Source organism: Pseudorca crassidens, chromosome 1 (assembly GCF_039906515.1).
Source record: "Pseudorca crassidens isolate mPseCra1 chromosome 1, mPseCra1.hap1, whole genome shotgun sequence".
In the NCBI taxonomy this organism is placed as follows: domain Eukaryota; kingdom Metazoa; phylum Chordata; class Mammalia; order Artiodactyla; family Delphinidae; genus Pseudorca; species Pseudorca crassidens.
The window spans coordinates 33236573-33250159 of NC_090296.1; the positions used below are offsets into that span (position 1 = coordinate 33236573).

Genomic DNA, 13587 nt, shown 5'->3' on the forward strand with positions numbered 1-13587 from the left:
TTTAATTTCCTGCTGAATACTCAGTTTATAGAACAGTATCTGGCACATAACAGATTCTCCCCTAAACATATACTAAGAGAATGAATGAAATGCCCAGCATCATGCAAGGCACTGGGGACTTGGTATCTGCCACTCCACTGGCCTTTAATATCAACAAATATATGAATGCACTGGAACCTCTTTAGAATACTTGTGCTAGGAAATAGGCCTTTTAAGGGAAAAAGTCCCTTAAAAGCATAACCATATCTAGAATTTTCAGTGGTTATTTGATTCAGAATTTATCCTTTGGCTCAAGGGGTATTAAAGTACATATAATGAAGAACCATAATAGAATTCCATCATAGTAAATGTGAGGCAATGCTGTCATCTGTCTCATTCATGCAAATACCTTAAATGACAACTGTTTTATTTCCAAGGAGCTCAAAACCTTGTTTCAATCTTCAGCACTGTTTCAATCACTGTTCAGTCACTGTTTCAATCTTCAGCAAAGCGATATAAAGATTATTTATTCTACATAACTTTCATCAGCTTGATAAATGTGTACTAACTTTCTTACAGCAACCTAATTATAGAGGCAACACTTGTGATGAAAAAAATCAATAGTCAAAAAATAGGCATAATTGTCAAGGGGTATAGTTTCAATTTTTCTTTAAAAAATTTTGTTAACTACCTAAATCATTTTAGACTCAATCTTACTTATTTCAAGCACTTGAGATGTGGCTCCATGTTATTTGTACAGCTGTATTCTTTCACACAACTTCACAACTTGTTATTTAATCTCAAAACTATGTACATGTCAAAGTTAAAATGCTGACATTTTGCTTATGGTTCCCTCCTTTGCTTATGGTAAATCACTAAAAGGGTGTATTTAAATGAAGAACTACAAATTCCAAGTGTTGGTCCAAGATGAAAAGAGTTCCCAAAGCAATAGTTTCTGGTGGAGAAATGAAATATTTGCTCAAGAGAGGCATGAACTGTGCAATGTCATTCATTTTATGATATCTCATTTTACAATTTCACATCTGTAGCCTGACTAAGCCAAACGATTGACCAAAAGTATTAATTAAAACAACAGTTTGTATTCAATGCCATTAGCTATCAGTGCAGTGCAAAGCTTTGAAGTCAGTTTAGTTTTCTTGGCAGACACCAAGGTAGTTAAACGGTTTTTCTTTCCTTGCTCATAGAAATAGTCAATAAATTATTTGGTTCAACTAAACGCATGCTGATAATTTTAAAAGCTTTTAATACCGAAGATTGTTTATTTCAATCTCCCTTATACCATGTTCATGTTAGTTCTGAAAGCAGCAACTATAGTTTCCTAAAAAATCAAAGATGCATCTCATGTTATGAGACTGATTCCTTCAAAGCTCCAGGCACTGAAGAGATGAAATATCATAGGGCACAAAGTAACTCTTGTTCAAGCAACAAAGGCTTTCTTTCTCCATATTCTTACAAATAAGCCTGCTTCAAGGAGATACTTCCTAATGTCAATTTAACTACTACATTATCTGCTGCTAAGTGTCAGTAACAGATAACGAAGAAAACTCAAATATGAACACGATTCTTCAAGTCCTTACAACTGAGGCAAGATGCCAAAAAGCTTCCTGCCTCTAAGTAGTGGCTCTGTGATACTGAGCAAGTTCAATATCCTTCAGGGCTGCCACTACTACCACCATCATGTAGGAGTATGATGTTAGCACATTTAGCACAGAGTAGTTGTCATTATTACTTATCTTCAGCCTCATCAGTAGCATGCAGTAAATGCTTCTAAGCCCCTCCTCCACAAGAATCACAAAACAAAACCCAGATACTTGGACAGAAGTTCAAGTGAACAATGCTACCACAGTTGCCATTATGCCAGTGGCATATAGGCTTCCCCTTTCCTAATTCACTTGACATAGAGGTAAGAACAAGCAATACTTTATTGATGCCACTTCCTTCAATCTTGGAAAACAAGACTAACTTGTCTTTTTGTATGAGTCCTTTCTAAAAATAAAAGGAAATCCCGTAAGATTGTTAGATGTGACTACAAAAACAAACAAAAACCCATTGATGCATGGGAAAGACCTGGGAAAACACTGGCAATGAAATATTATATTATTAATACATAAGAAGTTTGACTGAACTGAGAAAATTAAAATAATAAACTACATTTTCTCTATCGAATTAGCAAAGTTTTAAAAATTAAAAATGATAGTACTCAGTGTTTGTGAGAACACAGTGTCATTTGCATTTGTTGAAAAAAAATGCATTTAAAAAAACTGGTAATATAGATTGAGAACCTTCTTGAAGATGTTTATGCTCTTTAATCCTGTCATTCTACCCCTGAGGAAATAATCTGAAATATGGTCATAGCTTTAGACACAAAAATATTCATTCAACACTATTATCATAGCAGAAACTTGAAAACAAATTAAATGCATAATAAGAATTTCTGCATGTAAAATAACTGAACGTAATGAAGACATTAAAAAGTGCCTATAGGGGACTTCCCTGGTGGCGTAGTGGTTAAGAATCTGCCTGCCAAGGCAGGGGACACAGGTTCGAGCCCTGGTCCGGGAAGATCCCACATGCCGTGGCGCAACGAAGCCCATGCGTCACAACTATGGAGCCTGTGCTCTACAGCCCGCGAGCCACAACTACTGAGCCCACGTGCCACAACTACTGAAGCCTGCCGCGCCTAGATCCTGCGTTCCACAACAGAGAAGCCACCGCAATGAGAAGCCTGCACACCGCAACTAAGAGTAGCCCCCACTTGCGGCAACTAGAGAAAGCCTGCACGCAGCAATGAAGACCCAATACAGCCCAAAAAAAAAAAAAGTGCCTATAGGGAATTCCCTGGTGGTCCAGTGGTTAGGACTTGGCACTTTCACTGCCAAGGGCCCAGGTTCAATCCCTGGATTCCACAAGCCGCGCAGCATGCCCCCCACCCCAAAAAAGTGCATAGAACATGATTTTAATAATAAAGGAAAATGTTTATAATTACCAGGTAAAAGAAGGGGAAATGTAAATTTATACATATACCACATAATCAACCATATTAAAAATGCAAACAAATAGAAAAAAAAAGAATGAAAAGAAACAAAAATGTTACTGGTGATTCTCACTGGACAGTGGGATAATGGATGATTTTATTTTCTTTTTACACATTATCATATTTTTTAAATTTGCCACAAAGAATCCCTATTATATAGCCAGGCTTAAAAAAATTTTTTTTGTTCATTTAATTAGAGGCTATATAAACAGTGGCTTTGAACTTAGTAAACCCTGAGGCTCAGTTTCATCATCTATAAACAGGGTAAGAATTCTTCCCTTTCAAGGTTACTGTAAAATCAGTGCAGAACTTGACACATGAGTTGATACTGTAGCTACTGTTATTATTAATTATTATACCGTGGTGGGCTTAGAGAGCACAGTGCCCTTAATATGCACGTAGAGATGTTTTCCCCTTTACCAAGTGGTTCTAAACACATAGTAACACTTCAAATTACTACAAAACACTTAGGTTTTGTAGTAATTTGAAATGTTTTTCAGTCTCCCCCCTTGTTGTCGTGCTGTGACTTATTTCCTCTACTTGTTGCCCCACCCCTTCTAGTTTGCTCTTTCTACTTTACAGAGAGCTTAGAAATCAGACAGTCCAGCCCAGAGGATTGAGACTGGCAGTTCAAAACATAGGGGTTTTTTTGGTTTTGTTTCGTTTCGTTTTTGGCTGTGTTGGGTTTTTGTTACTGCATGCGGGCTTTCTCTAGTTGCAGCGAGCGGGGGGCTACTCTTCATTGCAGTGCGCAGGCTTCTCATTGCGGTGGCTTCTCTTGTTGCAGAGCACGGCCTCTAGGCACACGGGCTTCAGTAGTTGCAGCAATGGGCTCAGTAGTTGCGGCACGTGCGCCATAGAGCACAGGCTCAGTAGTTGTGGCACACGGGCTTAGTTGCTCCGTGGCACGTGGGATCTTCCGGGACCAGGGTTCGAACCCACGTCTCCTGCATTGGCAGGCGGATTCTTAACCACTGCGCCACCAGGGAAGTCCAAAACACAGGTTTTTTGACGCACACAGCGACGCAATAATATTTGAATTAGTAGCCAAAGTATAAAATTTAGAAGGTTCATATAAGAATCCAGATTTCCAACTTCTGAAAAGTAGGAAGATTTGACAACAGCAGGGCTGGTGTCATCAAATGGCACATGCTCTTCTGTGCCACAGTTGACCACGGTTCTCACGACTCCCTTAGACTCCCAGGCACTGACAGTGGAGGTTAGCTGCCACACATCATGACACTTGAACCATTTTATCTTCCTCCAGGCCTGATTCACTGTTCAGCCTCAATACTTCTATGATTTTATGACCCGTTACCTAGCTGTATTAGTCAGGGTTCAATCAAGAAATGGAAGTCATAAAGTAATCTGAACCAGAAAAATTTAATACAACGAGTAACTATAAAAGGGGACTGGAGGGCTTCCCTGGTGGCGCAGTGGTTGAGAGTCCACCTGCCGATGCAGGGGACACGGGTTCGAGCCCCGGTCTGGGAAGATCCCACATGCCGCGGAGCGGCTAGGCCCGTGAGCCATGGCCACTGAGCCTGCGCGCCCGGAGCCTGTGCTCCGCAACAGGAGAGGCCACAACAGTGAGAGGCCCGTGTACCGCAAAAAAAAAAAGGGGGGGGGGGGAACTGGAATAATGAGAAATTAACCAGTAAGAAAGAACTCTGAAGAACATAAGAACTGCAGCTAAAAGGAGCAGTGACTACCCAGGACCAAAATAAGATTTGCTCAAAGAAGAGGTCTCATAGGGGTTGAGATCCAAACTCTGCTGGAGAGGGCATGGCTGGGGCTCAATGAACAGCAGTAAAAGGTCTGGGACCAATTCCAAGGTATATGTGTGGTGGTGGGGTTTCCCTAGACCAAGCAATGCTTGGACACCAGTAGGGTGTCCCACAATTCAGTTCAATTCTAACACTATCCGGAAATAGCATCAGGTCCTACAAGACTGGCCCCCTGCCATTTCAGATGCCAGTTCCAAGTCCAGGTTGTTATCAGTGCTTCTGACCAACTAGCTATAGGTCAGAGGTTCCTTGGGTTCAATTAATTGGCTAGAGTAGCTCACAGAACTCAGAAAAACATTTTACCTACTAGATTACCTGTTTATTATAAAAGAATATAACTCAAGAACAGCCAGATATAAGAGATTCATAAGCAAGGTATGGGGAAAGGTCACGGAGCTTCCATGCTCTCTGGGCATGCAACTCTCCTAGCACCTCCATGTGTTCACCGAACCAGATCTCCAAACCCTATCCTTTGGGGTTTTATGGAGGCTTCATTACATAGGCATGATTGATTAAATCACTGGCCACTGACGATTCATTCAACCTCCATCCCCTTTCCCCTCCCTGGTGGGACTGTTAAGTTCCAACCCTTGGAATCATGTGGTTGGTTCTCCAGGTGACAAGCCCCCATCCTTAGGTTACCTAGTGGCTTTCCAAAAGTCACCTCATTCACATAATAAGACACCTTTATGGCTCTTATCATTTAGGAAATTCCAAGGGTTTTAGGAACTCTGTGCCAGGAAAAGCAAATACATACTTCTTATTATAAATCACAATATCACAAGCAGAGAAGTTTCTGTGGTGCCACACTGGTGTTAACTCACTGGAAATCTGTACTCTAGGGTGTTGGGAAAACTGTTCATGGGAAAGTGTCTCACCAGAGAGACTCTCCTATAAAACCACCCAAGACGGGGTTGCCAGTGGGAACTCCTGACTGCTGGGTGCTGGAGAAGCTGTGTGTTCAGCAGGAGTCTGGGGCTTTGAAAGCCACCTGCAGTGCAGAAGCTGGACACTGGTGAGGCTGGCTGTGCTACAGGAATCAAGTCACCTAGGAGGCCTGCTGAGCAAGCATGCCAGAACCAAGAGGGAAAACCCCTTCTCCTTACAACTTCTCTCCAGTATCCTCTACTGACAAAGCTTAACATTGTGCCAGCTGGCAAAGGAAAAATATTTAAAGGGCCCACATCCATTTTTGCAGCGTAGCTAATGAAGAGTGAATTTGGAGCTGAGAGGCAATAAATTGATAACTGGCACACCAGCTTACTAAAATTACACAAAAAGTTACACAGGAGCCAAGTGAGAGCCAAGAACAGTAGACAGCAAGTAAAGTGCTTGCTCTTAAGGCTATCTATTTAGCTAATCAGAGACTTTTCTAGTCCTTTAGATTGCTGAGGCTTCTGGATGGACAAGTTCTGCATAACAGAGGTGCTATCAATATTCTTTTCCTTCACCTCTATTAATAATAATATTCACTAAGTACTTACTAAGCCAGGCACGTTCAATTATAATCACCTTACATATATTAACTCATTTAATCCTCACAATAATCCTATAAGGTAGATACTTCTATTAACCCCACTTTGTACAACAGAGGCAGCGAAAGTTCAAGTAATTTGTCCCGGCTCACAAAGCCAGCAAATGGCAGAGCCATGATCTGAACCTACACAGTCTAGCTCCAGAATCTATACTCTTAAGCACCATGCTAAACTGCTTCTCTATAAAACCTATTTCATTGTTTCATCTTTTGCTTTTAGCACCTGTCTTCTTTCCCCAACTTGCCTTTGTCAAATGCATAAAGAATTAATGAAAGGAACATATACAACAAGGTGCGGAAGCTAGGGTATAATTTTTTGGTTAATAGAAAATTGACCTCCAGATAAATACAGGGTTCACAATCGACTGTTTAATGTAATTATCTAGTAGTTAACCCCAAGACCCTGTCCCTTAAAAATCCATATAATCAGGGCAGAGGAATTTGCAGACCAACTAATACCTGCTTCTATTGCAATGAAGTTAGACATTGAATATTAGTATTAAAGGAGAATTGAGATTTTTATAATTCCATCATAAGTTTTAAGAAATACCTGTACTCATGGTTAGCATTACTACTTATTACTTGGAATTCCAAACTGAGCTACAGAGGCTCTTAAACTTCACTGTCATTCAACAAAGTCTCACATCTAAATTCTTCAATGAGAGGAGAGGTTAAGACTGTCATACAGAAGCATTCTGAATCCAGTTCAGGTCTTCTTCCCTCAAAAAGGATGTCAATTCTTGAAGAGCACAATTTAGAATGACTAAACTATGAAGATATCGAGATATCGAGTGTGAAGTTAATCTTGAATAGTTTGAAATGAGAACTGCTTCAGATTCCAATTTGGCAGGTGCTAATTTAAAGGGCATCTAAGACATATTCAGTCTTTCTTTTAGGTTTCAATGGTATTCAGAGATTGTTTACCTCAGTAGTTTTAATTCTGCTACACTGAGTAAGCACAAGGCATGAGATACACTCTGGAAGGTAAAATGTTAGTGATGCAAGATATTCCTAGTTGGGGGAGCTAAAGGTGCTGATTTAGATCCATAATATTTTCATTCCTTCTTTACAATGTTTATTAGGAAAGAAAATATCATCTAATGGTCAAGTGCTTTGGACTGGTAATCAAACTGACTTAGTTCAAATCCCACCTCTACCAGGTATGTGATGTCTTCAAGCCTGAGTATCTATCTCATAGTCTCATCCTGAGGATTAAACAAGATAATGCACATCATTGCCTGGTACATAGAGGGAGCTCAATACGCATTAACTATTATTAATATTATTATGCAGATAAATGTCAATGATGTTTATCCATATAACTTTTTCAGGAAAATAATATTGAATCAGATTGCATCTAGACTTTGATTCAAACTTAGCTTTATCAAGCAAAGATACTTATGAGACAATAACAATATAAGACAATAATCTGAGGGAAGACAAGGTTACTGATTGCTTTCCAGATATGGATAAACTACAGAGAATTCAAAGTTTCAAAGTCTAAAATTTAGAAATGAAATTCCAAACAACTGTAAAATCTATTGTATTACCATAAAAGAATAAAAGGTTAATACACCTGAAAATGCAAAAGTCCTTAAAAATGAAACTTTGTCAAATCTATTTTAAAAATAATCAATTGTCAGAGAAAAAACATACTGAACAAATTCGTTCTTTAGACACAAACCTTTGATTTGGTGGTAACTCAAGAGCCAAAGAGATTTATTATGAATGAGTCAGTTATTATCATTAGACACAAAATAAAAACTTTAACACACGAAAAACAAAACAAAGCTTAAAATGAGAATAAGTATAATGAAGAAGAGAAAGTTAACTACTAAGAAAAATACTATAAAGCAGGGAGACCAAAGGAAAAGCCCTGGCCTCTCCAAATGAAACATTCATGGTGAACAGGAATGCCAACCCCTAAACAAGACTTTTTGGATTCCAAATTGCTGAGAAGTTTCATGATTTGGGGGTGGGGGGGAGTTTACCCCTTAATAGAAGTCTGCTCCAAAATAAAAGGTTTAAAAATTATAATTTAGAACAAAGTTATAAAAATGAAAATCTTAAAAAAGTTTTTACAATTGGTACTGAGAATAATCCTCAGTGTTTTTTAAAGTTCTTATTATGTTCTAGATACAGTGTTAAGTCCTGTGCTTATGTTATTTCCTTACATCCTCACAACAATCCTATAAAGTCATTTAAGAGAAGAGTTGGATGTTAAACAGCTTGCTCAAGCAGACACTGATTTTGACCTACACTACCCATCTCAGACAGTTCCTTTTGAAATTAGTGCATTACTAATTACCTTAAAAACTTTATTGAAGTAAGAAGAGCACTACTTTCATCTGCATATCTATGGATCTATACTGCTTCAACACATGAAAAATGTGGCATTATAATCCAAACTGGCCTGTAACAAGAAAAGTACGAAATGAGAGAAAGTCTTCAAAAAGTTTTATAGCAATATGATATTTACAGTTATAGGAGTAATTGTATGTCTGTTAAATCTCACAATACTGCATTTGGGCTTGTATTTTGTATGCTTTTTTTTAAAATTATTTTTGGCTGTGTTAGGTCTTCGTTGCTGTGCGTGGGCTTTCTCTAGTTGCGGCGAGCAGGGGCTACTCTTTGCTGTGGTGCGTGGGCTTCTCATTGCAGTGGCTTCTCTTGCTACGGAGCACTGGCTCTAGGCGTGTGGACTTTAGTAGTTGTGGCACGCAGGCTCAGTAGTGGCGCACAGGCTTAGCTGCTCTGGGAGTGTGGGATCTTCCTGGACCAGGGCTCGAACCCGTGTCCCCTGCATTGGCAGGCAGATTCTTAACCACTGAGCCACCAGGCAAGCCCTGTATGCCTTTTATCCACTTCATTTCCTTAGTATTTCATTTCCACAAGTATATTGCTCTGCAATGGAATGGAAGTTAAACAAGAACTGGCATGCACCAGAGAATTTGAGGAGTGCTGCCCTAGAGCTCTGGTGCAAATACTTTGCTTTCCCAGCTCTGTGACAAAAAGGAGACATGCTCAGGTAAATGACAATCCCCAGACCATCAGTATAAAATCTCACTCTGGCCATCATTTATATCTGAACTTCATTCCTCAATCAGAGCACCTGCTAAGCTGGGTTGATCCCAGGTAATGTTAAGTTGCAGGCTCTCAACCTACTTATGTAGCATTTTCATTTAGAATCAAAGAAAACTACTCATTAACAACTGAATCTTAAAACACAATATAGTACTACACTACTGTGTCCAACTCTCTCATCCGACAAAACCTCATTTGTGTAAAGCATGTTCTGGCTGCCTTTACAAGTTTAATTTTTCTCCTGCCCATATGCTGAAGAAGAAAGCATCGTGATTATCAGCCACTTATAAATGCATTTGAGAATCAGAGATTTTGTTCCTTTGTTTTAGAAGTCATTTAGGCATAAGGAAGTTACAAAAGCATCAAGAAAGTTGGTTGGGGGGCAAGGCAGTGGAGAAAGTGACCAAAAAAATCAATGCCACACAAACCTCTTGACGGTCAGATATGGCAGCTAGACACCACTGCTACGGCAATTTCAGACTACTTGATTTCAACTCATTTCTAAATACTAATCCTGCCATAATTAATGGCTTTATTGATCTTTTATTCCTGCTCTGAGAAATTCTGAAGAAAAAAGTTTGGAATGACAAAGGAGCAGACAGATTAAGAACATGAATAAAAAGCGAATCTTTTCATATAAATGAAAGTGAACCGCAAAATAAATTAGGTTTATTGGTCCTTTTATTTATAATAACTCCAGTCCCCAAGAAAAGCTAGACTTCCTTAAAAAGAAAAGTTGTTTAGCCAATGTAGGAGTTAGGGGAGCTATTCTCTAAGGGTATAAACTGTGCTTCCTAGTCTCCATGAATGAAGTTTATTTTATTTTATTTTATTTTTGCAGTACGCGGGCCTCTCACTGTTGTGGCCTCTCCCGTTGCGGAGCACAGGCTCCGGACGCGCAGGCTCAGCGGCCATGGCTCATGGGCACAGCCGCTCCGTGGCATGTGGGATCTTCCCGGACCGCGGCACGAACCCGTGTCCCCTGCATCGGCAGGCGGACTCTCAACCACTGCGCCACCAGGGAAGCCCTGAAGTTTATTTTTTACACATTTATCATCTCACTAGTTTCGCAATACATTGATCTATAATAATAGTATAATTTGTCTAGGAAAAAAATGCTAATTCCTAGGAGATAAAAATCACCAGTTGAATTCTAAAATGTCTTTAACTAAGTTACACATAACTTTTATTTTTGTCCTAACAGCTCAAAATGCAGTTACTGCTGTAATAATGAACAGATATTATGAATGGTGACTTATAGCATTTCAAGACCTGCATCTGGAAAAAGACCATTCGGTCATCCATTTAGAAAGCCGTAAGTGACATATCATACTAATTATCCTTATTAATAGCCTAGTTAATTACACCACTCACGTACACATTTCCTTCAGTGAGAAAAGAAGATAGCGTATACCTGCATATTGCAAAAATCACTCAAGACAGTTTGAGAAAATACTGAAACTGGAAAAGGTCTAAGAATTTTATAGAAATAAAAAGTTCTATCAGTTCTTCATTTGAATTAATTATAATTCTTGATAAATGTTATCTCAATAAGTTTTTAAATATACAAACCAACTTAAACTTCACAAGTGTCAGCTCTAATAATATCAACTCAATTCTACTGTAGTTATAAGAAAATATGATTTATGCCAGAGGAGAGAGAGCAGGTTCACAAAGGACTGGGCAGGCAGGTAGCCCAAATGAGTGAAGTAGGCTTCACAGCCAAGAAGGACCGTGACAATCTACCACTACTCAGCTCTAGCCAACTGTTACCTTGAGGAATAAAGACAAAAACCAATAATAATAAAATTAACATTCTGCTAATCTAATAAAGTAAGTCTGTAGGCTAGATTTGGGGCTACCAGTTTGCTACCTCTGCCACAAGGGACAGAGTGGCTAAGAACTGCTCTGAGTCAGAAAAACAGAGACTGAACAAACAGCTGTGACTCTAACACACTTGATGAACTCGTCCAAGTTACATGATCTAAATGTCAGTCTCCTCATCTGCACCTCACTGGGTTTTTTAAATGAAATTAAGTAATGTATATGTTCAAAACATTGTAGCTCAATGTTATAATTAGATGCTGAAAGGAACGGATAAAAAAAGGAAACGGAAAAGGAGCAGCAGCAATTCAAGTCCCCCTTCTATCTGGCTGTGGGCTTTATTTCTCAAACTCATAATGCCTAGTTCCGCCTTCTTTCTCACCCACAGGTTATTTTCTTTACTAGCAATAAATGCCTCCTCTTTCCTCAGGTTTCCTCAAGGCCCACCTCACACCTCACCTATACCTTTCCTTTATATCAATACTTCAGGCCATTCTCCACTCCCCTTTTCTTTGAAAGCACTTTCAGGACTGGCAGTGAAACTATCTTACTGCTGAACCCCAAGGTATACTCAAGAAATCCTGAATGTAGTAGTTTTTCTCCCTCAATCTTTGAGCGCTATGCATGTTGTGAACTCCTTATGACAACCTGAAGAACCTATCTGCACTTTCATTGAAAAATGCTTTCATCATTCTTCCCTGTTAATGTTTGTTCAAGTAACGATAAAGAATCAAATAAATTAAACAAAATGTCAAACCATATTAACAAAAAATTCATTTCTAAACAAACATTTGAAAACAACTTCAAAAACCCATTCAATGGTCTCCTTCTTTAAAAGGAAATGTGACTTAAGAACAATCTAATTTAGTGTTCTTCTTACTTCATTCTTATTACAGGTATCCAAAAAAATACCTTTCCCCAAAAAGCTTTGCTTGATTTTCTCAAAAAGAGAAGTTATATTGATTTCAACTCATATGGACAAACAACATTCTCCATTTATATTTTGATTGCAATCTAGAATCTTGATTCTTTGGAACTTCTGGGTATCAAAAGAACATTATGGTGCCTCTCTCCCGTAAAATGCACAGAGTCCCAAATTTTGGTATGCAATTTCAGCGAGTTCAGAGTATTCCAGAATCTTCAGTGGATCCACCCACCCCCGTTATGAACTGTAGTGATGAAGAGAAGGTTTGTTTCTATTATTACATGTTGTGCATCTTTCGAAAAGATAGTCTTCCTTAATAAGACCTTTAACTCTGATATTAACTGGGGAAGCAGCTTCCCTTTACAACTGTCACTACTTCCTAGCTGCCATCCTGACAGCTAACAGAAAATTGAGAACTTCTTACCTCCGAGAAATTAACAGCCAAAGGAATGATTCCAGCCACGTAACATCCCACCAACATAGCCAGAGACAGCAGACTAATGGAGATGAAATCCTCCATTCTGCCCTCCTTTATTCACCCACCACCAGCCTACAAATTCTCGAGGCTTCGAAGGGTGCTTAGGTTCTTAAACGCGTGTGGTTGTTCAAAGATAACAAGTGGACTTTCAGTTCTTTGGTCCTCCCCACAGGCAGATGTGTTCACGAGGCACTTTTCTCTTGAACGTACCTGGAAACAGCCCCTTTTTGCTAATACTAGCACCAGAGAGAACTTTCAGCAATTTTAGGCCCCTGCCCGTAAATTTTCCGATACCAGTCACTGGATTCCCGTGGGTTAACAGATGAGAAAAGTCAATGGGAAATATAAGAGTGAGCGATTTCTTCAGTCGTCGGAATAAGGGTAGCACAATGGGCCTACTTCCTCCACGAACAGCGTTCCAGACGGCAGCAGAAAAGCACGAAAGCCCAAGCGAACTCGTTCGTTCTTCCAGCGGCCCTATCTCCCCGGGGCCGCCCCGCCTGTGATCCTTAGGCTGGTCTGGGACCAGCCCACCAATCCCGGCAAACTCTCTTCCGAGTCTAGAATGAGGAAAGGAGTCCTGCAGATTTCTAACGATGGGCCTTAGGGGTTCAGTAGCGAAGCTGATACAAAGCTGTCTCTGCCCTATACCCAGTGCTGCCCATGTTACTCCACTCCGCGGGGCCTTGACCCGGAGCCACCGATACTACAGCTGCCATGGCCGCCAAGTGGCACCTCTTCATTACTCCACTTCCGGATTGCCCTACCACCCCCTCCTTTAGAAGGGTACTTCCGGGTTACAACTGACCTATGCCCCGGGATTCTTATACTGCCGCCATTTTTGAGTGGGGCCATTGAAAGATGACTTGTATCACTCTCTATACCAGTGATCAATTTAGCCGCATGCATAATAACGAGAGT

General features: G+C 39.8%; 1 protein-coding gene across 2 annotated transcripts in view; it reads right to left on the reverse strand.

Moving 5' to 3' along the window:
- The window catches only part of SLC39A9 (solute carrier family 39 member 9), a 48977-nt gene extending 35545 nt beyond the window's left edge, over window positions 1-13432 (reverse strand). Inside the window, exon 1 of one of the 2 annotated variants that reach the window (XM_067732254.1) lies at window positions 12613-13432. Coding sequence is in view for 1 of the 2 variants with exons in the window: in XM_067732246.1 (XP_067588347.1) it covers window positions 12613-12708 (96 nt within the window). In the remaining variant the exon portion in view is untranslated. The remainder of the gene's footprint in view (window positions 1-12612) is intronic. The other variant, XM_067732246.1, reaches the window with a different exon arrangement.
- Window positions 13433-13587: the final 155 nt, after the last annotated feature.